This window comes from Nuphar pumila, chromosome 9 (assembly GCF_984573655.1).
Source record: "Nuphar pumila chromosome 9, dmNupPumi1.hap1.1, whole genome shotgun sequence".
NCBI lineage: Eukaryota > Viridiplantae > Streptophyta > Magnoliopsida > Nymphaeales > Nymphaeaceae > Nuphar > Nuphar pumila.
This window is the reverse complement of record NC_143257.1, coordinates 60,574,977-60,598,960: the sequence shown is the minus strand read 5'-3', so window position 1 is coordinate 60,598,960 and position 23,984 is coordinate 60,574,977. Positions and strand designations below refer to the sequence as shown.

Sequence of the window (23,984 nt, the reverse complement as noted above, 5' to 3'; positions counted from 1 at the left end):
TCTACACACATAAATAAATTAAATTAAAACTTAAGAAAAGCTCGGATAATACAATATGCGTTATAATCGTTTAAGAAACATTGCTCATGCGCTACACCCAAGATAAAATAGTAATGATGCGATCGGTCTTTTCATCAAAAGTGTTCGATGTTATGCTGTTTAGTCATGTATTCGGTCTGAGAGATTTGGATGTTCCTGCTCGTGCCCGGATAGAAGGCACGATCCCGCTTTCTTTTTCATTTCACTGTAAAAAACTGAAAATTTTAATTAATTATATATTTTTAAAATTATATTTAAATTTTAAGTATTTTAATCAGCTGTAATCCAATGAAAATGTACGTGTTCCTTTTTCCTGAAACCGAAGAGTGGTGGCAAAATAAACAGGGATCCATCTCTCTGGGTTTCTTCAAAACCCTTGAGACCTTTTATCGTCTCCCGCCCCACTTCTTCTTCGTTGTCGTCGTCGAGCCCTGCATTTCTGGCTTCAATCCCTACAGATAAGTGTCGGTGCTCTGGTAATGGTTCTCCCTTACTACAAGCATTGTTTCCAAACCTACGGAGCTTGTGCTTCCCATTTCTTTCTGTATTTTTGTTCCTTTTCCTTTCCTTCTTTAGTTGTTTTTTTGGAGTTTTTTTTTTAATGCGATTTTCTCTTCTTCTCTTCTTTCTGGCGTTTTCGGTTGCGGCAGGATGGTTCATTTATTTTCTAAGAAATGTGCATGCCTTGGTTGATTCTGGGTCGTTTGTAATGGAGTTTTACGATCCAGTGTTTCAATCGTGATTATGGTTTGGAAGTCTGTTGCTGAATCTTCCCATTGTGTGCTTTTGGTATTTTTAGATTTGCAACCCTATTTTGGGTTATGCAGAATGAAGTATTTTGGGGATGTTTTGCGTTCACCCGCTCATACAAAAGAGTCAAAAAATGGGAGCCCACACGGGCTCTGTTCATCTGGTTGGTATGGGCGGCTTGTGAACCTCACCAAGTTGACAGGACGTCACAAGCTCGAAACCCACGGGGGGTATCCCTTGCTGCAAGGCCCTAGCTGGGTGTGCTCCCCGGTGGGCAGGGGGGACCTCAGGGTTTTACCAACCAGAGGCCTGCAAATGTGCAGTCAGTGTGTGTGTGTGTGTGTGTGTGTGTGTGTGTGTGTGTGTGTGTGTGTGTGTGTGTGTGTGTGTGTGTGTGTGAACATCCTAGACTTTGTAATATCATATATCTGATAACTAAGTTCATGGATACATTGATCAGGAAATTTCAGCTTCAATGGATTTTGGAATTGTAACTGATGTCCAACACATGTGGCAGGTGTACTTTGTATCCAAGTTCTTCTGGGTCGAATTATCTACATACACACAAATAATCCTGGTCAATGAATCTTTCATCCTAAAATGAGTTTAAATCATCCCAGACATTGATGTCAAAGGTATCGATGCCAACACAAAACATGCTACTCCTAGTTTTTAGCTGCAGCAAGGCTGGTTTCTAGCATCACTATGGTGAGAAAATGCTAAGAGTTTATTTATTGTCCTTACATCTTTCATATGTACTAACCTGTTTTGCCTACACACGCTCATCTGTGTGAGTGTGCACATCCTCTGGCATTATCCTGATTTTTTTTCTGGCATCATTGTTGCCACTTTTCTTTATCATTGACATTGAGAAGTGGACGTTGGTTCTCTTTATCATTGGCATTGATGCTTTATTTGTTGATTCCTTTTGTTTTGTTGGTGACTAGTTATGTAAAAAGCAGGATGGACGTTAGTTCAGGTGATGAGAGTGAATTTAGCGACTGGGAAGTAGAAGACCGAGCAGAAAAACACTACAAGGAATTGAAGGAGAAGAACCTTTTCAGGAAGAATTCTGATGGCATGCTTAGGTGCCCCTATTGCCCCGGGAGGAAGAAACAGGATTACAGATACAAGGACCTTCTGCAGCATGCAACAGGAGTGGGTAATTCTAACAAAAGATTGAAAGAAACAGCAAAACATCGTGCATTGGCGAAGTTTTTACAGTTGGATTTTGGGGACCAATCTGCACCTTGTGCTGCACCATCATTGTCAGAGTCTCAATCACCTAAGCATTGCAGGACGGATACTGGTGAAGAACGTTTTGTTTGGCCATGGATGGGAATTGTTGTGAATATACCTGCCGAGGGAAAGGATGGGACACATTTTGCTACTGCATCAAAGTTGAAGGAGCAGTTTGCTCGATTCAACCCAGTAAAAGCTTATCCATTGTGGGACTATCGAGGTTTTCGAGGTGTTGCTGTAATTGAGTTTAACAAGGAATGGAGTGGGTATCATGGAGCAAGTTCTTTTGAGAGATCTTTTCAGGTGGACCAGCATGGTAAGAAGGAATGGGTAGAGTTAAGACGACATGGACCAAATATGTATGGGTGGATGGCTCGTGAGGATGACTATAATAGTGCTGATAAGCATATAAGAGAGCACCTACAAAAGCATGGTGATCTGAGAACTGTTAGTGAACTAGAAAGTGAAGAGAAACGAAAAAAGGACATGCTTGTCGATGAACTTAAACAGGAAATAGATTCAAAGAGTAAGGATTTGGAATCATCAGGGGTACTGCTGAAGGAGATGACATACATATTAAGGCAGACAAAGTCTTCTCTTGAAGAAAAAGAGAATGATATGGCTAGGCTGATGGACCGATACAATGAAGGTTGGCAGCTATTTTTTTTTCTTTCAGTCTGCTCGAGTATAATTTTATCGGCTGATGGACTGATAAAATATAATATTGCATGAAAAATATGAAAATTACAAATATACCATTGGTGACGACTTCTTGTATATTTCTCACAGGCAGAGATCTTTGTTGGATCCACCAATTTTGGAGCTTTCAGCTTCATTTTTGAAGGAAACATCTTAGTTGTGCAACTCAAAATCATACTTGAAATAACCTTTCATGCAAAACATGTTATGTGGCAACTGTCAGTTGAAAACACCTTTTTTTCCATGTTCTCCATTCTGTGTCTTGTGAGACATATACAGAGTCGACTTAGAAAATTGTTGTTGTGGTAAATATGTTTTTGGTTATAATGTAAAAGCTTCTCTTGGTCACTTTTTTCTATTCAACTTTATAATTACTATTTTCTATTAGATGACATTAATCACAATTTTCTCCATGATTTAGCTCCATTTGGTAAAGATCTCCTTGAATAATTATATGCTCCTTGGATTGCATTCATTGCTATGATGTTTTCTGGGACTCATTCATCCCATCCGATTCTTCATTAAGATTATCAATTCTTCAACTTTTGAACTCATAGTTGGAACACATTCCTTGTTTGGTAAAGCTGCCTAAGTAATTCATGTCATATCTGTTTTCTACTATGTTTTAACCAGTGTTACTGAAAGTGCTGGCTACACTTGCAATGCATGTTTCTAGGAATCCGGCTTCCAGATACTAAATGTAGTGTCCCATGAACATCAAGGAAGTGTCAAAATAGATGGGGGAAGTGCAATTCCCTTCTTTGGGGAAGCACATGGCAAGCATGCGGCATGCCCCTTTTCAGGGAACAGAATTTTCTGAGAGGGGAACAAAACTAACCTTTTTTAGTTCTCCTAAGAAAAACTGTTGTTGATATTATTGTAAATTAGTGACTATGGTTTCAGATATTTACAATGTTATTGCTTGGTGACCATATATATAGAGAATATAATAATAGTAAGTCATAATTTGTATAGAGCTATGTCACATGGGTGCGGGTGCGGGTGCGACACGGGTGCGGCGCAATTTTAAAAATTTTGGACACGGGGACTCGGCTATATATATATATATATATTTTAAAAAATATATATATATAATAATATATCCTGTGTGCATATATGTGGATATTGTCCTCTAAAGTTTGGCACCAGCATGAGTGTTTTTATAAACTTTGCAAATTGTACTTTTGCCCTTGCAGAAAGGGGGGTCCGGGGGCTCCCCCCGGCGCGGGTCCCGCTGCGTGTTCAGCGGGCGGGGGTCTTGGGGGGCAGCGCCCCCCGGATTTTTTTTCCTTCTGGGGCTTATGTTTGAGACTCATGCTATATATATCTTTTTTAAAAAAATATATAAAAAGATCATTTTTTTTGTTTTTTACCCTAAAAATGGACATTTTTGGGCTCAGTCAACGTTGACCGAGTCCGGGCCGTGTCCGAAGCTGCACCCGTGTTGGGGCGTGTCGACTCGGGTGCGGTGCCTCCCTAGCCGAGTCCGTGTGACATAGGTATAGAGGCTAACTGTACCACCCAGTTCTATACAAAGATTATGCACATATTCCCATGCAAGGTGTGAGATATGTGCTATGTAAGCAATTGGAGGTTTTACATAATTTTGTGTATCTTTTTTTGTGTTTTGAAAGCTTTATAAGGGCATATGTATATACTGCACAATTTACCAGTGCATATAGATGAAAGGAACACGGATAGAAGTTTTTGATAGCTTTTGTTCATAGGCCCATGGAATCTGAATGTATACTAATAGACAAGTCAGTAATGTGCTTATATATGATGCTAGGGGCTTCTCTGACATGATAAATTATATGAGCATTTTCTGCTTCTTGTCTAATGCCTGTGAGGTAATTCAAAGTACATCTTATAACTTCACGTTTTGCAATTATTGTGGAAACCTTTATAATTTGTTTTAACTAGAGGCTGGTAATACTTGTACATGGTCTATACTACTGTGGTTAAACTTTAATTTGTGAATATTAAGCTTTTCCTCTTATACTGATCTCTGATTATTGCTAGTCTCATTCCACCTTTCTGCTTATGTTGTTAGAAATGAGGAGGTCACAAAGAAAGCAGCATGATTTATGGGTGGAACTTCTTGAGGAGCGTGAAATGTGTCGCTCAGAATTAGAGAAAGAAAAGGAAAAACTAGCACGACGCCACCGAGAGTTACAGCAACGGGAAGCACAAAATGATTATGAGAAGAAAAAACTCGAGGAGGAAAGAAAGAAGGTTAGCATAATCCAATTTTTAGCAAAGCTGTATTTTGCATACTTGTTTCTGTACATTTCAATCAGTGCGGTGTGTTCATTCAGAATAATGTGATGATAAATTCCATAATCCATATGGATGCCTAGGCATTATGTTTGCTAACTTGGTTGATAGAATTGGTATTACATGGATTTAGAAGTCCAATCTGTTGCAACCTGGTATTTAGATTAATGGAGTTGTTTATGGGTCTTCAAACTTTGTCACATCAACTTGATCCAAAGCCATTGTTGAAATTTTTGATCCCCTGTCTTGAATCTATTTTATACGTTGATTTGCAGGTTGTAAATTATGATTTGCTTGAGACTTCTTTCACATGCAGATTCAATTTGTGCATCAAACAAAAGACGAAAGGCAAATGCAAAATTAATAATAGTCAAAGCATTAAAAGATCACTAAGTGACAACTGTAGTTTCCTACTTGAATTTTAAATCACCAGATTTTCCACTTTCCAAATTAAACTGTAATGATTGCCCTTTTTTTTCTTTGAGAGGAATGGTAAACTTCCATTCAAAAAGCAGAATGAGGAGTTTGTTAAAGTATGTAATGTAATTATATATATTCTCAAATTTGAAGAATATATATATATATATATATATATATATATATATATAATGCTCAACAAGTGCATTTTGGTCATTTCACTACACGCAACTAGGTCGGTCCATTAGGGACTAGTTAGTTAGTTTAATTTTATTTTTTCTAAACATGTAATTTAGCTTACATTAAAGGGCTCTATGGGAAACTGCCATGGAGTCGTTGGGAGTCCAATGACTCTATGGGAGCTCCCAAGACTCCTTGATATGTGTGTTTTTGTGTATAAATAAGGACACATTGTCCCCATTCATGTTAAGCTTCTTGAGAAGCATTTTATCAATAAAAGATTATATTTTTTATGTGTTTTGCAAGCCTTAGTTGGCTTTATGTGTTGTCTCTAGTGGACTTGTGATTTTGCACATTGTATTGTTTTGTAAACTGTTCGTGTTCATGAAGAAGCATTCAAAAGTGTTAGTGTGTTCATGGTGCTTGCAAGTGGATATATTCTTCTACTCTTTTTCTCTTTATTTCTCTCATTCAAAATGGAGCATGACCACAAAATCAATCTCTCCTTCAAGCTCGATGAGACCAATTACATGATGTGGGCCTCGACGATGGAGAACAACCTTAAGTGAAAGAAGCTTTGGGGATATGATGAGCATGATTCCCGAGCCTCAATTCAAACACACCAAACTTGAAGGAGGTCAAGAAAAGGCTCTTGAAGGAGATGATTGGTCTAAAGCTATTGAAGACCATCAATCAAAAATTAAAGATTGGGAGAGTAACCATGCCAAGATTCTTGCATGGTTCATGAATAATGTTAAATGAAAATTTGTGCTAATATTGCCAAGTTTAGAAAGGCAAATGAAGCTTGGTTGTTCATGAAAGGCATGTACACTCAAAAGGATCTTATAAGATAATATTACTTTGCAAGAGAAAATTAAAACAACCAAGCAAGGGGACATGAATGTCTGTCAATATTTATGGAGGATAAAAAAGGCCTATTTGCTACTTTTGCATTGAAACGGGTCATATTAGACCACTTTGTCTAAAGCTTAGAAACAAGGTGGCTTTCATAGAAGAATCTATACCAAAGAAGGAGGAAGAACACAAAAGTGGAGGTGAATTAAAAGACACTCTTTGTCAACTCACTATGGCGCTTCAACAAATGCTCAAATCTTCATCCTCTGCATCGGGTGTTGCGATTGCTTCTTCTTCTTCTTATCCTCATGAGTGGTCATTGATTTTTGAATCGGGAGCTTCGTTTCATATGACCCCACATGAGAATGCTTTATCCGATACTTGCACTAACTCAAATTTACCTAGTCTTTCTACCATCGATGGAACATCTTTAAAAATTAAAAGTATTGAAAATATAGTTTCCAAAAATTCTTAAAACTTTTTTGTTTCAAAAATTAGAGTTGTCACTAAACTAAATTTGAACCTCTTTTCTATATCTCAAATTTTCGACCATGGATGTGAAATATCTTTTTCATCTAAAGGTTGCTTTCTGCAGGATCTTCGGTCCGGGGAACGGATTGGGCAAAGCTATAGAAGGTGCGATCTCTATTTTATGAACTCTTTATCTTTTCCTTCAAAATCTTTTTATAACTGTCCAAGATAACGATATTGAAACTTGGCATAAAAGATTTGAACATTCAAGCTATTCTAAGATCTATCGTTTTCCTTTTAATGAAAAATTTTGTAATGAAAAAGATATTGTTTGCAAAGGTTGCATACTTGGCAAGATGAAATCTATTCCTTTTTTCAAATAAAACCTTCATTTCTAAAAGACCCTTTGAGTTAGTGCAATCAGATGTTTGGGGTCCTTCTCCGGTTATATCAAGGGGAGGTTATTCATATTATGTCACTTTTATTGATGATTTTACTAGATATGTATGGGTCTATGTTATCGTCGCGAAATTTTTCCCCGTCTTCCCTTCCTTGCGAAAGAGAGAAAGGGAGAAACGCTTTTGCGATTCAAACTTGACCGAATTTTGGAAATTGCTTTTGAAATACTCGCCTCCGTTTTTTAAAATTGCGGGAAAATCCATGGGATGGGGCTCGACCAGTCGGTACGAGGTTCGACCGTTCCTGCCGCCTTTAACAGGGGTAATCGAACCAAGGACCAAAACTATGCTTGACTTAGAGAAATTATCAAAGTTATGTTCTATCCTAAATGCACAGAGAATTCAGGCATGTGCTATGAGATTTTGGAAAATGCAGCTTGGGAAAACATGATGTATGCTTGGAAAATATTTGGAGTTGAAAAGATTCTCTTAGGAAAAAGATGAAAGTCAATTTCTCAGGAAAACTCATGTGAAAAAAAGGGTTTTTGAAGTCACGGGAAAGTTCATGAAGTTGTGGGAAAATCATGAATGATTGAAAATCCTGGGAAAATGGAAGTGATTCTTGAGAAAAGATGAACCTTTTGAAAAGGAAAATATTTCTTAGGAAAACTTGGACTTTGAGAGTTTTCTTAGGAAAATGATGGAAGATTTATAGGAAAACTCATTGGAGAAGGAAATTCAAAACTTGGGGAATCGAAATCCTGGGAATTTTACCTTGAAACACTTGGAAATTGAGTTTGATCTTTGAGGAAAATTGGAAACTTCTTTTGGAAATCTTAAGGAAATAACATTTTCCAGGGAAAATCGAGGGAAAGCTTTGATTTTGGAAATCCAACTTAGAAGTTTCTTGAGAGACTGGTTTTCATGGAAAACTGTGAAAACTTGACTTTGGGAAAACCGATTTTGGAAAATACTCAGAGTTTCTTGAGAAATCGATTTTCTTGAGAATGAAACTTTCTTGGGAAAATCACGAGAAAACCAATGATTTCATGATGCAAATGATATGAGTGAATGAATGCACTTTGAAAGCTTTTCTAAGAAATTTGTTTGAAAAATGTGTATTAAGTCAAAATAAATCTTTCGCATATCCTGACTATGGCCATGAATATGTTCGGAGTTTAATTGATTTAATGCACAATGCTTTGAAAACATTGAAAATATGATGTGCATTTTAAGATAGCCTAAGAGTGTAGGCTCAATGCGACTAGTAAAAAGAAAGATGATGGATCTGGGTCTCGTCCATATTCCGACTAGGGCCGTAAATATGGATCCCACCGAGTCCATCAACTCCCTAAGAGTTGGTGCACGTGCCATTCGTGAACATCCATAGTGCTTTTGAAATAAAATGCATGAATCATAGAAACAGGATATTGCATAAATTCAAACTATATGATATGCATCCTAGTCTAAGCAGGAAATTAACTCTCTTATTCCAAAATTTACATTATTACATCACTAAATAAAGGAAATAAATGGAAATTGCAGACTTCAGCTCCTTCTTTTGAATGTCCCTGCCAAACTTGAAATAAGGTTAGCTCAAATATGTGGGTTTTTCCAAGATTTTCCAATAATATTATGAAATTATTGGATTTAATTGGATATAAACCCTATTTTCATGCTTCCTTGATATTTTGAACTGATGAAAATGCTAGAAATTCAGTAGAAAACAATTTGAAATTCGGAATTGAGGTTAAAATGACCAAAATACCCCTAAAATTAAAGTTACATCTTTAAAATCAGGGTTCTTTGAAGGAAAACTAGGTAAAATTGAAATTTCGAAATTCAAATTGAATCCAATGATGATAAAATGCAGTAAGAGACATGATGACATACTGCTAAACACACTAAGGCTGTAAAATCAGAATTTGGTATTTTGCAATTTATCAAAAGTAACGATTTTCGCTCGTTTTTCACTTGGATCTGGGTCCTGCGGGACCCTGTTTTGGTATTATGGCTAATCCGAACATCAAATGGATTCCAAATTGCACCAAATTCGGCATGAAGCCTCTACTTACTCTGATAAACAACCTAGAATGCTAAAAATCATGAAATGATATGATTTAAATGCCAAAATTCAAAGAAAGTCCTAAAATGGTGGATTTTGCCTATGGATCCGAACCAAATGCAATGCCTAATATGATAATGCAAGATTTATACCATGGAAACTTCTGATATTTTGCAGACTGCTAAAAGACCCGAAATGGAACATTTTTGGTTTTTACAGCCTCGGGATTTGAGCCATGGTGAGTTCAATAACAGGGATTTAGTTCTGACAGAGGTAAAAATCACCCTAATCTGATGTAAAATGCCAAAAAAATATAAAACAGCCATGGAAATTTATGCAATTAATCAGAGCTATGCACGACACCTACGTGAACAACTTTCATGTTTATGACTTCGGCATTTGATCAACGGAAACACAGATAAAAATATAACTATTCTTGCCTAAACTAACAGAACAGACAAATGTAGCAAAACAGGGGACTGACAAGAAAAATCCGAATCAGGGGTCAACACTGTTCTAAAAATTACAGGCTTTCAGATGCAAACAGAGGACATCTCGGACACCACTTTCACTTTTTACAGTTTCGGATTTGGAGCAACACACAAAGATAAACCATAGCCCTAAGTCGATCCAAGATCTTAGAGGCCCAAATTAGGCTCTGACACGTGTCCCGAACTCTCGGATTTTTGTCAGATATAAAAAAAATCATAAAAATCTGAAAAAATCATATTAAAAACTAGACATTCTCCCGAGTTCAGAACATTTTTTGGATCGAGAATCGGATCTCCCATGAGGGATATCTCGATTTTACAAGTCGGCAAATGATTTTCAAAACGCATCCCGGGTAAAAAAACCCGACTTGCCATTTTGAATGTTTACCGCAATAAACAAATTCAAATGCCTCCTATTTTTTGGCAAAATTTCAGGGACACCTAAGGGCGCATTCCGTGATTTTTTTGGGATTTTTAATAAAAAATAAATGCATGAAATGACGTGTGGACTGACTGACAAAAAACAGAGACCTACTGAAGATAAGCAGAATTGAAATAAATGCTAAATTAATCCTAATTAATTCATGAAATGTACTAAATGAATGAAATAAAATGCAAATTAAACCTAGCTAACTACATGAATGTTAAAAATCATCAAGGAAGCATAATGAAACATTTGATATATGTCGTTTTATGAGAATAATCCATCCCTCGGATGAGCTCTTTCTTCAAACGACTCCCGATTCGAATTATAGAATCAAATCAATGGGAAAAGAAGTGCACCTTGTTTCGTTACGCAGCGTAGGAGCTCTTGAAAGGGGCGGCTATCACGAGCTTCCTTCGTTCTTCGCTCCGGGCTTCAGATGGTTCATAAAAATCGACCTCTGTTGGAATCGAATTGGCCACAGCACGAGCTCTACTCCACCTTCTTCAATGCGCCAAAGGGGGCACGATTTCCACAGTTCAAAATCTGATTCTAGGAAGGCTAGGTCGGATTTTCCAAGTTCACAAGAGCTAAAAAAAAAAAATGATCTCCCAGGCTGGGCGTGAACCCTTGTTTTTATAAATTTTCTGAAAATTTTTTGAAATTCAAACAGGCTCGATCTGAGCCCTCCATGTGACGCCATCTCAGGGGGTGCCATCTGAGGGGTTTGAAATTCGAATTTGTCTTTTGCAGGGAGCCCTCAGAAGGCGCCACCTCAAAAGGTGTTTTGATTTTTGAGAAAAATGGAAATTTTGTAGGTGAGACACCTCAGCAGGGGGAATTTGGAATTTTTCAAAAGTTTGCTTGATTCTCTCTGCAGGGAACTCCCAGAAGGCGCCACCTCAGAGGGTGTTCTCTTGGAATTTGAAATTCAAACTCACCTTTTGTAGGGAGTCCTCAGGTGGCGCCACCTCATGGTGGGCTACCTTTATTAAAAATAAAATAAAAAATAAAAATGGAGCCAAGTGGAGTCCTGGAATGGTGCCACCTCAAAAGGTGTTTGACACATGTCAGAAGGTCAAAGCAGTGGGCTCAGAAGGCGGCCTCAGAGGAATTTGAATTTTGCTTTTTCTGGTGAAAGGAGATCTGGACATGTGGCAGTCCAGGATGGTTCCAAGTGTCAGCCTGCTGGAGAGGCTTTCTCAAATGGCGCCACCTCAGGGGGAAGTTTGAAATTCAAATGGAGGTTGGCCCTGGAGGAATGGAGGGTGGACATGTGGCGCCACCTCAGGGTGGCTCCTACAATGCCATGTGGCAAGAGGGAGGAAAAAGAGGGCAGTGACATGTGTCTCCTACTTTTCTGAAAAAAGTAGGGAGAGGACATGTGTCCTCTACTTTTTCTGAAGGAAGCAGAGAATGACATGTGGCAGAGGGGAGAGAAGGTGGGCCAGGCCATGTGGCGCCATCTCAGACAACCTGAAAAAGGTAGAAGTTCAGGATCTTCTGTGCCACCTATGAGGAGATTTGAATATTTGAATTCTAGTTTTTCTGAAGAAAGCAGGAAATTACACATGGCACTTGCTTTTTCTGAGGAAATGAGAGCTTGCCACGTGTCCTCTGCAGGAGACACACTCCAGATGGCGCCACCTCAGAGGAGACAAGCCTACCTTTTCTGTAGGAACTTATGAGTGACACATGTCTCCTACTTTGAGACATGTGTCAGGCTACTTTTCTAGAAGGAGGGAAAGGTTGACACGTGTCCTCTGCAGGAGACACACTTCAAGTGGCGCCACCTCAGAGGAGACAAGCTCCACTTTTCTAGACAGGACAACCTATGACACTTGGCATCTCCTGGTAGTCTTTGCAATGACACATGGCGCAGGATGGATAGGGTGACACATGGTAGATAATTGGGATGACATGTGGCGGCTTCTGAAGGTAGCCCCACACTGACACGTGGCAGAAGAGGGAAGGTGACATGTGGCACCAACTCTAGGTGAACCCTATGCTGACACATGGCATGTAAATGGAAGGAGAGAGAAAGGACAAGTGGCACCAATCCAGGGGACAAGGTTCCTATATTTTTGGGTTTTTCAAAATTCAAATTTTCAAAAGAAAAGCTTGTGTGACACCACCTCAGTGTGGGTGCCACATTGCTTATTTATTGAAATAAGGATAAACAACAACTTCTTTTTGGAATTTTCATAAAATCTGGACTAATTGGTAAAACAGGAATTTTTGGAAAGAGTTGACCCCTGTAGGGCAATTTTGTAAAAGGAGGATATTTGAAATTGTAAAAAGGGGCAAAATCTGAGGTGAAGTGGCTGAAATCCATATTGAAAACTATCCAGATCGTTTTCCTGAGAAAATATTTTGACATTCAGAGTCCTGGGGGTAAAATGGGAAGAATTGATAATTTTGAAGACCCAGGGTTTTGAAATCAATTTTGAAAAGAGTTGAAATTCTAATCTGGATTGAAAATTTTGAAATCAAGAGTTCTGGACCTCGAAATGACATGCTGTGCAGTGCAGTGATTTGAAATGCTCATGCAATGATATGCAATGTCATGTCTTATGAAATGCAATCTTGAACCAAGACTCGGAGATGTCTGTCTCCTGTCAGGAGTAAAATTTTGAACATCTGAGCTAAAAATAGAGAAATTTTGAGAATTTCAGATGAAATTTAGACTTTTGCAAGGTCCGGGCTCAGACAATGACCATTTTGCCCTCCAGCGATTTCAGAGGCTGGATGTTGATGCTTGGTGGAAATGTCGGGGAGGTGAGTGAAAATTTGGGGTGTTTACAGGTGCCCCTCTTTGCTGCTAAGCCGGCTCATGACCGAGCTTAGTGGCAAAGAAAAACACACCAAATTTGGGCTATACATAAAAAAATGCCCCAGTTAGAAGGATCTGACTGGGTGTGAAAAAATTAGCCCGAGGAAGATGGTAGATATGAAGCGAAGAATAAAGATGAAAGATTCGCTCTATGAGAGCGAAGTTCAGGTTTTTGCCCTTAACCTGGATGGGACAGAAATACCTCGCATGGAACGAAGCTCAGGTTTTGACCCTTGACCTGATTGGGGAATGAAATATCTCATAGAAATGAGACTCAGGTTTGTACCCTTAACCTGATCGGGCGGAAAATGAAATACCTCTTTGAATGAGGCTCAGGTTTATACCCTTATCCTGATCGGGTGGAAAATGAAATACCTCTTTGATTGAGGCTCAGGTTTGTACCCTTATCCTGATCGGGCGGAAAATGAAATACCTCTTTGATTGAGGCTCAGGTTTGTACCCTTATCCTGATCGGGCAGAAAATGAAATACCTCTTTGATTGAGGCTCAGGTTTATACCCTTATCCTGATCGGGTGGAAAATGAAGTACCTCTTTGGATGAGGCTTAGGTTTGTACCCTTATCCTGATCGGGCGGAAAATGAAATGCCTCTTTGATTGAGGCTCAGGTTTGTACCCTTATCCTGATCGGGCGGAAAATGAAATACCTCTTTGATTGAGGCTCAGGTTTGTACCCTTATCCTGATCGGGCAGAAAATGAAATACCTCTTTGAATGAGGCTCAGGTTTGTACCCTTATCCTGATCGGGCGGGAAATGAAATACCTCATTGGTTGAGGCTCAGGTTTGTACCCTTATCCTGATCGGGCAGAAGATGAAATACCTCTTTGATCGAGGCTCAGGTTTGTACCCTTATCCTGATCGGGCGGAAAATGAAATGGAATCCTCGAAGGAAGAGACCATGATGGAACCTTCGGATTTTGCACAGTAAATCCGACAGGGGTTTTGCAAAAGGAAGGAAAATGGGGTCCCTAAAGCTTGAAAAGGGATTGGTTTTGGGCGTCTCATTGCTGAGACTAAAATCAGCTTTTGAAATTGCCTTTTGCGGGAAATGATCGGTGGTTTGACCTTGAACCGAAATGGGACTGTCTATGGTGGGACAGTGGGGACACAGGGAAGTGTGCAATCTGAGAATTCATGCTCTCAAAGAAGGGAAGGAATCAAGTCCTTAAGAGGGATTTAAAATTGGTGTCAGGATGCATCGAAAGTGGACATCAAGCTCTCACTTCATGTCAGGATAGCTAGAAAATATTGTCAAAATGTTGGAAATTCTGTTGTTGATTCAAAATTTTTGAAAATGTTGCACATTGTTGCAAAGATATTCCTTCTTTTCTACCTAAAGCATTACCTCCAAACAAGGTTCACTTCGTAGAATCGAGACTTGAAATCCAAATTGCTCGCAATTGGCCTTCTTCAAGGAAGTTATCAATTTCCTTGATATGAGCGGGAAAGAGAATTTGATATTATGAAAGCAGTTGATGAAAGAATATTGATAATAGAATTTCACAAGATTAAAGAGGATTCTTGATAGATCTGGCAGTTTGATATCCTGGGAGCTTCTCTCATGATAATCTTTCTGCACTCTTTTGACCCTCTAGTGTTTTGGCTACATTCTCCTTCATTTTGGAGATGTTCTGACTTTTTCTCTCTTTCTTTTTCCTCTCTTTCTCTCTTTTGGGAAGGGTACGTCACAAACTCCTTCAACTTGGAGATGTTTCGATCCTTCTTGGACGATGGGTTTGGAGATCTTTGGATGACAGCTGAAATTAAATATCTTTTAGGGATTGTTGAGAGGTTCATCGCATCTGCCTTCATCTCGACAGTGCTTTGGACTTTCCCTGGAAGGATCCGTCACAAACCCCGTCATCTTGGAGATGTTTCGAATCTTCTTTGGCCCCGGGGGTCTATTCGCCTAGTTCGCCTTCATCTTGACGACAGGTGAGAGATCCCTTTTGCGGATACTTAATTGCAGCTTAGGTAATTCCGAGGAGACAGGGCTTGGATGATTCTCTCTTTTTCTAGCGCTCAGGATATTTCCACTGCCTCGTCCTTACAAGAATAGCCTTTAAAGATGTGCCATTGACTGCGATCAATATCGATCACCTACGACTTTTCAATAACATTGAATCTTCTTTTCTGGCCATATCGAGGACTTATCCTTCATCCTTTTGGTTGGCCAATAAAAAGAATTTGAATTTTGAATCTCTTTTCGCAGATGCTTCACTCTTTTGGAAGTAATGCTGACGGTAAACTGAAATAAAGATTTGTACAATAAAGATTTTGAAATCAACAATTGATTGACAAATTGACAAAATTTTCTTGAAATCCTTGGTGAAAATGAGTATTTGAAATCCGGCTCAACACATCCGTGACGAAAATTCTCCTCTCTTTTTCCCCAAAAAGAGAGACTCAGGTTTAGCCCTTACCTGAATGGGAAATGGGAAATACTCCTCTCTTCCCTAAAGAGGAGGTGTTTGCAAAACGAACTTTCGAAGAGAAATTGAGCTTTCGTCAAAGCTCCCTAATATTAGGTTTCTCTTATGGAAAGGGGCCCGATAATAGTGAGGTCTGAAAATTGGGTCATGAAAGGAATGAGTCCATCACACTCTCCCTGTAAAGAGGGTCTTTCATGACGAAAATGGCCTAGTATGAAATTGGGGGGTCACAAGAAAAGCGAGTCTCTGTCGAGCCTCTCCATTTGAAAGGGTTCCTCGTGTGAAATTGGAAATTGTTTTGCAAACGGTTCACAAAGACGCGAGTCCCTTCAAACTCTCCCTGAAAAGGGGCTAAGTGAACGAATTGGATAGCATGCGAAAAGAACGAGCTCCCTCGAACTCTCCCTAAAAAGGGTCTCTCGCAAGAGAAAATGATTGAAATTGGATATTGAGATTGATTGACCCAAAGGTCGAAATTGAAAATTGGAAAATTGGTTGTTGGAAATTGAATGACCCGAAGGTCGAAATTGGATGACCTGATGGTCGAAATTGAGAATTGATTTGACCAAAAAGGTCGAAATTGTGTGACTCGAAGGTCAAAATTGATAATTGAGTGACCTAAAGGTCGAAATTGAGAAATGAAGGTCAAAGATTGGAAATTGATTGGCCCAAAGGTCGAAATTTGGAAATTGATTGACCCGAAAGTCGAAAATTGGAAATTAATTGACCCGAAGGTCGAAAATTGGAAATTGGTAATTGAAATTGAGAATTGAAAATTGGGTGACCCAGAGGTTGAAATTGGAGAATTGCCTGATTTGAAGATTTAAATTGAAATTTGGAAGGCAAAATATCAAATTTGAGCAATTGACAGACTTTGATGATTGAAATGACTTGGATTAATCAAAGGAGAGCGATGAGTTCGAGTCAGAGCTCGAATAAAATAGAGATCACGAGTCGGAACCCGGATCAATAAAAGAAAATGAAGAGCTCGAATCAGAGCTCGAATGATGTAATGAGATCACGAGTCGGAACCCGGATCAACAAATGAAAATGATTTGAATAAAAACTCGAGTTGGAACTCGGTTTTCTGAAAAATTGGGATTTCGAAAATGTGCCAGTTTGAGTACTGGATTTTGAAATAATACCAGTACGAGCGCTGGGTTTTGGTTCAATATTGGTGATGACCTTTCGATTTTGAATCATTTAGGAATCGTGATGGGACTGTTTGTTGAAATCCCAATACTGACCAGATTGTTGTTAATGCAATTGAATGCAAATGAATATGAATTGATGCATATGAATGCACATGTGCATGAAATGAGGAATTTGTTTATCCTGCCTGCGTATAGAACAAAATTTTAAAATGCCCCAGTGTAACTGAGAGAGCAAGTTTGATCATTATTTGAAGGAAATAGGAAGGATTACAAGAGAAGGATAAATGTTTCAAGTATAAAATTTTTTCAACTGTCGAGCATTAATAGGATCTGGCAATTCTACCCCATCGGCATTGATGAGTCGATATGAGTTGCAGGGTAATGCTTCTTTGACAACATAGGGACCTTCCCAATTTGGCGACCATTTGCCGCCGGGACGATGCTTGAGATAAGCTGTGGATCGAAGTACTAAATCATTGACTTTGAATCTTCTTTCAATGATAGATTTCGCATATTGCCTGGCTACTCTCTGGCGATAGGATTGAGCATGCTCTGCTGCTTTTAGCCTTCTCTCGTCGAGTAAGTCTAGCTGCACTAGTCGCTGCTGCTGGTATTGATCAAGAGGTAATTGCAGAAGTGAAGCAAATTTCAAAGCGGGCTTCTGAACATGTAGCGGCAATACTACTTCTGTTCCATAGACCAATTCTGATGGAGTAGCATTCGTTGGTGTACGAATGGTGGTTCGATAGGCCCATAGTGCATCGTGGATCTTCTCATGCCAGTCACGGCCTGTTTCCACAGTTCGCTCCAAGATACAAATTAAAATCTTGTTGGTGGCCTCTGCCTGACCATTCCCTTGAGGATAATATGGAGCGGAAAAATGGTGATAGATCTTGAATTTTGAGCAAAATGTCTTCATCTTTTCATTCTTGAAATGACTGCCATTGTCTGACACAATGTCATGCGGGATGCCGAAACGGCAAAGGATGTTCTTGTGGATAAAAGAGACCACATGTCGGCCTTCTACTGTGCGGAGACTGATGGCTTCTACCCACTTGGTGAAGTATTCTGTTGCGGCAAAGAAGTATTTATGGCCATTTGAAGCTGAAGGAGTGATGAGACCTACGACATCGAAGGCCCACATGGAGAACGGCCATGGAGAAACAATGGACTGTAAATAAGTTGCCGGAGCATGAATAGAAGGTGCATGTATTTGACATTGCACACACTTCTTCACATAATGATAACAGTCTTGTTGCATAGTCTTCCAGTAGTAACCTGCTCTTATGATTTGCTTGACAAGGGTTTGGTAGCCGACGTGGCCGCCACAAATGCCTTCATGTGCTTCTCGCACGACTTCTTTGGCTTCGTCTTCGTCTAAACATCTGGAATACTCTGAGCTGAATCCACGACGATAAAGGACATTGGCCAAAATGAAGTATCGAGTAGACATACGCTGGATTGCTCGTTGCTCTTTCTTTGAGAGTTCTGGAGGAAATTCGCCAGTTTCTATGAAAGTTTTGATGTTGTAATACCAAGGCTTCTTCCTTTGCTCAGCTTGGTTTACCTGTCCTGCTGGAATGAAAGCAGGTTGGTCAAGTCTGCCAATTTCAAAAGAGCGACAAGATTCTCCATTCTTGAATGTCATAATGGAGCCTAAACTGGCTAGACTATCAGCCACTTGATTAAAATCTCTTTTGATATGGAAGAGCTGAAATTCTTCAAACTTGCTGATAAGAGCTGAAACAATTTTCTGATAGGGAAATAGCTTCTGATCTTTGACCTGCCATTCGGCTCGAACTTGATTGACAACAAGTAATGAGTCACCGTAGGCATGTACTCTCTTGACATTGAAGTCTAATAGAATCTTTAGACCTTGAATCAGGGCTTCATATTCAGCCATGTTGTGAGTGCATTGAAAGTCTAGCTTGAGAGAAAATTGAATCATCTCCTTCTCAGGAGTGATTAATAAAATTCCGATGCCTATTCCGGCCATGTTCTTAGAACCATCGAAAAATAAATTCCAGACTGGAAATTGCTGGATATTGCAAATTTGCTCATCAGGGAAGTCATCTTCGGCTTTCACTTCTTCGGCCAGGGGAAAATCCGCCAATTGATCTGCAATTGCTTGGCCTTTGATTGATTGCTGCGAGACATATTCTAAGTCGTACTGCATCAGTAAGACTTGTCATTTTGCGACTCGTCCGCTGAGGAAATGTTGCTCTTGGTCTTTGTCTGACCTTGGCGAATTCATCTCTCCTTCTGATGTTGATGAGTAACTGATACGCTGAATTGGTGCGGTCTTCTTCCCTGACCTTGTCTGAACCATCAAATGTTGCGAAGGCTCTCTGCAGGATAAGGTCTTGATTAGGCTCTAAGGAAATTTTTGGATTGGGAAGAAAATTATATGGTGGATAATTGGAAGAATATCCCATTACTAGGGATGGAGTCGTCGTTGGAGTCACGACAATTATGTTGTCATTCTTTGTAAGAGAAATGAACAACGGAAAATGTGCCTTGTTACCTAGGCGAGGTCGTCAACTACGAGTAAAACACCATTTTTGAAGGAAAGAGATATCTTTTGGAAAAACAATCCGCAAACAGATTTAGAATAAGAAGAAGGCAAGTGGGTAAACAGTTTCCGCCACAATAATCAAGGTATGCACGAGGAAAATGCGGTGAAGAATTTTGCAAGTAAACAACAGGATCGAAAATCCAATGAGAGAAAACATATGATTTTGAAAAAATTGCAGGCAGGATAAAAATGCAGCTGGAAATTCGAGATCCAATAGAAAGGTAGAATGGAAAATCACCTGGAGTTTTGAAAGAAATGGAATATTTGGGAAAAACCATCTAGGGTTTCAGAAAATAAAGGAAAAGACGAGAATATGGATATTTGGAAAGATATTTTTGGAAAAAATATGAGAGAAATAAAAGTAGCATACAAACTCACATCCTGCATAAACATTTATGCACATTCAACACTCCCTAAGAAGCTGACTCTAGATGCATCATTTTGAAAACAGCTATAGGACCTTAATCCTAACTCTAAGTTCAGATCATCTTTGTCCAATCCAGTTATGCCGATATACCCGAATCGAAATCCGAGGTACGTGGCATAGAGTTTCAACTCCGGTTCTAAGGTAAGGTTTTCCAACATCCTTGAGCGCCTACCGATATACTTCGGACTGTGGCCCGCGGTACGTGGTAGGGGGGTGTTAACCCAAATAGTTGGCCCAGTTGTGAGGCTCTGTCCCGAACTAGGGTTCTGGAAGAGAGCCCAGCAACGTGAAGACCGGGTAAAGATAGGTAAGGGAGTTTTGAAAAAATGATCACATGCAAGAAATAGAGAGCTCTAAATCCTAGAGAGATAGATTTTGAAAACTTTGAAGAAGCACACATTGTTAGCATTCAGATCCTAAATTGAGGAGAGTTGTATTTAGACCTAAGTCTATGTGAGCATGAAAATTTTTCCTCAATCTGGTCCTACCAAACCATGCCTAAGCTATATGCAGTCAATGTCAGCTAGGTCAGAATCTAGGCTCCTAGGCTCACATGATATTGAAAGTAAAGAGCTGACATTTAGTGAACATAATTTTGATAATTAAACTAAGTCAAGCATAATTTAGGTCAGACGAGGACAGGTCCCATCACGGTCGCCAAACCTGTTATCGTCGCGAAATTTTTCCCCGTCTTCCCTTCCTTGCGAAAGAGAGAAAGGGAGAAACGCTTTTGCGATTCAAACTTGACCGGATTTTGGAAATTGCTTTTGAAATACACGCCTCCGTTTTTTAAAATTGCGGGAAAATCCATGGGATGGGGCTCGACCTGTCGGTACGAGGTTCGACCGTTCCTGCCGCCTTTAACAGGGGTAATCGAACCAAGGACCAAAACTATGCTTGACTTAGAGAAATTATCAAAGTTATGTTCTATCCTAAATGCACAGAGAATTCAGGCATGTGCTATGAGATTTTGGAAAATGCAGCTTGGGAAAACATGATGTATGCTTGGAAAATATTTGGAGTTGAAAAGATTCTCTTAGGAAAAAGATGAAAGTCAATTTCTCAGGAAAACTCATGTGAAAAAAAGGGTTTTTGAAGTCACGGGAAAGTTCATGAAGTTGTGGGAAAATCATGAATGATTGAAAATCCTGGGAAAACGGAAGTGATTCTTGAGAAAAGATGAACCTTTTGAAAAGGAAAATATTTCTTAGGAAAACTTGGACTTTGAGAGTTTTCTTAGGAAAATGATGGAAGATTTATAGGAAAACTCATTGGAGAAGGAAATTCAAAACTTGGGGAATCGAAATCCTGGGAATTTTACCTTGAAACACTTGGAAATTGAGTTTGATCTTTGAGGAAAATTGGAAACTTCTTTTGGAAATCTTAAGGAAATAACATTTTCCAGGGAAAATCGAGGGAAAGCTTTGATTTTGGAAATCCAACTTAGAAGTTTCTTGAGAGACTGGTTTTCATGGAAAACTGTGAAAACTTGACTTTGGGAAAACCGATTTTGGAAAATACTCAGAGTTTCTTGAGAAATCGTTTTTCTTGAGAATGAAACTTTCTTGGGAAAATCATGAGAAAACCAATGATTTCATGATGCAAATGATATGAGTGAATGAATGCACTTTGAAAGCTTTTCTAAGAAATTTGTTTGAAAAATGTGTATTAAGTCAAAATAAATCCTTCGCATATCCTGACTATGGCCATGAATATGTTCGGAGTTTAATTGATTTAATGCACAATGCTTTGAAAACATTGAAAATATGATGTGCATTTTAAGATAGCCTAAGAGTGTAGGCTCAATGCGACTAGTAAAAAGAAAGATGATGGATCTGGGTCTCGTCCATATTCCGACTAGGGCCGTAAATATGGATCCCACCGAGTCCATCAACTCCCTAAGAGTTGGTGCACGTGCCATTCGTGAACATCCATAGTGCTTTTGAAATAAAATGCATGAATCATAGAAACAGGATATTGCATAAATTCAAACTATATGATATGCATCCTAGTCTAAGCAGGAAATTAACTCTCTTATTCCAAAATTTACATTATTACATCACTAAATAAAGGAAATAAATGGAAATTGCAGACTTCAGCTCCTTCTTTTGAATGTCCCTGCCAAACTTGAAATAAGGTTAGCTCAAATATGTGGGTTTTTCCAAGATTTTCCAATAATATTATGAAATTATTGGATTTAATTGGATATAAACCCTATTTTCATGCTTCCTTGATATTTTGAACTGATGAAAATGTTAGAAATTCAGTAGAAAACAATTTGAAATTCGGAATTGAGGTTAAAATGACCAAAATACCCCTAAAATTAAAGTTACATCTTTAAAATCAGGGTTTTTTGAAGGAAAACTAGGTAAAATTGAAATTTCGAAATTCAAATTGAATCCAATGATGATAAAATGCAGTAAGAGACATGATGACATACTGCTAAACACACTAAGGCTGTAAAATCAGAATTTGGTATTTTGCAATTTATCAAAAGTAACGATTTTCGCTCGTTTTTCACTTGGATCTGGGTCCTGCGGGACCCTGTTTTGGTATTATGGCTAATCCGAACATCAAATGGATTCCAAATTGCACCAAATTCGGCATGAAGCCTCTACTTACTCTGATAAACAACCTAGAATGCTAAAAATCATGAAATGATATGATTTAAATGCCAAAATTCAAAGAAAGTCCTAAAATGGTGGATTTTGCCTATGGATCCGAACCAAATGCAATGCCTAATATGATAATGCAAGATTTATACCATGGAAACTTCTGATATTTTGCAGACTGCTAAAAGACCCGAAATGGAACATTTTTGGTTTTTACAGCCTCGGGATTTGAGCCATGGTGAGTTCAATAACAGGGATTTAGTTCTGACAGAGGTAAAAATCACCCTAATCTGATGTAAAATGCCAAAAAAATATAAAACAGCCATGGAAATTTATGCAATTAATCAGAGCTATGCACGACACCTACGTGAACAACTTTCATGTTTATGACTTCGGCATTTGATCAACGGAAACACAGATAAAAATATAACTATTCTTGCCTAAACTAACAGAACAGACAAATGTAGCAAAACAGGGGACTGACAAGAAAAATCCGAATCAGGGGTCAACACTGTTCTAAAAATTACAGGCTTTCAGATGCAAACAGAGGACATCTCGGACACCACTTTCACTTTTTACAGTTTCGGATTTGGAGCAACACACAAAGATAAACCATAGCCCTAAGTCGATCCAAGATCTTAGAGGCCCAAATTAGGCTCTGACACGTGTCCCGAACTCTCGGATTTTTGTCAGATATAAAAAAAATCATAAAAATCTGAAAAAATCATATTAAAAACTAGACATTCTCCCGAGTTCAGAACATTTTTTGGATCGAGAATCGGATCTCCCATGAGGGATATCTCGATTTTACAAGTCGGCAAATGATTTTCAAAACGCATCCCGGGTAAAAAAACCCGACTTGCCATTTTGAATGTTTACCGCAATAAACAAATTCAAATGCCTCCTATTTTTTGGCAAAATTTCAGGGACACCTAAGGGCGCATTCCGTGATTTTTTTGGGATTTTTAATAAAAAATAAATGCATGAAATGACGTGTGGACTGACTGACAAAAAACAGAGACCTACTGAAGATAAGCAGAATTGAAATAAATGCTAAATTAATCCTAATTAATTCATGAAATGTACTAAATGAATGAAATAAAATGCAAATTAAACCTAGCTAACTACATGAATGTTAAAAATCATCAAGGAAGCATAATGAAACATTTGATATATGTCGTTTTATGAGAATAGCTCAATCCATCCCTCGGATGAGCTCTTTCTTCAAACGACTCTCGATTCGAATTATAGAATCAAATCAATGGGAAAAGAAGTGCACCTTGTTTCGTTACGCAGCGTAGGAGCTCTTGAAAGGGGCGGCTATCACGAGCTTCCTTCGTTCTTCGCTCCGGGCTTCAGATGGTTCATAAAAATCGACCTCTGTTGGAATCGAATTGGCCACAGCACGAGCTCTACTCCACCTTCTTCAATGCGCCAAAGGGGGCACGATTTCCACAGTTCAAAATCTGATTCTAGGAAGGCTAGGTCGGATTTTCCAAGTTCACAAGAGCTAAAAAAAAAAAAATGATCTCCCAGGCTGGGCGTGAACCCTTGTTTTTATAAATTTTCTGAAAATTTTTTGAAATTCAAACAGGCTCGATCTGAGCCCTCCATGTGACGCCAT

At 38.9% G+C, this 23,984-nt stretch overlaps 1 protein-coding gene across 4 annotated transcripts in view; it reads left to right on the top strand.

Annotated features, from left to right (window-relative positions):
- The first annotated feature begins 328 nt into the window (after window positions 1–328).
- The window catches only part of LOC149828606 (protein INVOLVED IN DE NOVO 2-like), a 45,896-nt gene continuing 22,240 nt past the window's right edge, over window positions 329–23,984 (top strand). Inside the window, exons 1-4 of one of the 4 annotated variants that reach the window (XM_090016900.1) lie at window positions 329–515; window positions 1,307–1,497; window positions 1,752–2,680; window positions 4,784–4,965. In XM_090016900.1, the coding sequence (XP_089873026.1) occupies window positions 1,753–2,680; window positions 4,784–4,965 (1,110 nt within the window). In that variant the 5' untranslated portion in view covers window positions 329–515; window positions 1,307–1,497; window position 1,752. Of the gene's footprint in view, window positions 516–1,306; window positions 1,498–1,736; window positions 2,681–4,783; window positions 4,966–23,984 lie in introns of all 4 variants that reach the window. The other 3 variants (XM_090016901.1, XM_090016902.1, XM_090016903.1) reach the window with 3 other exon arrangements.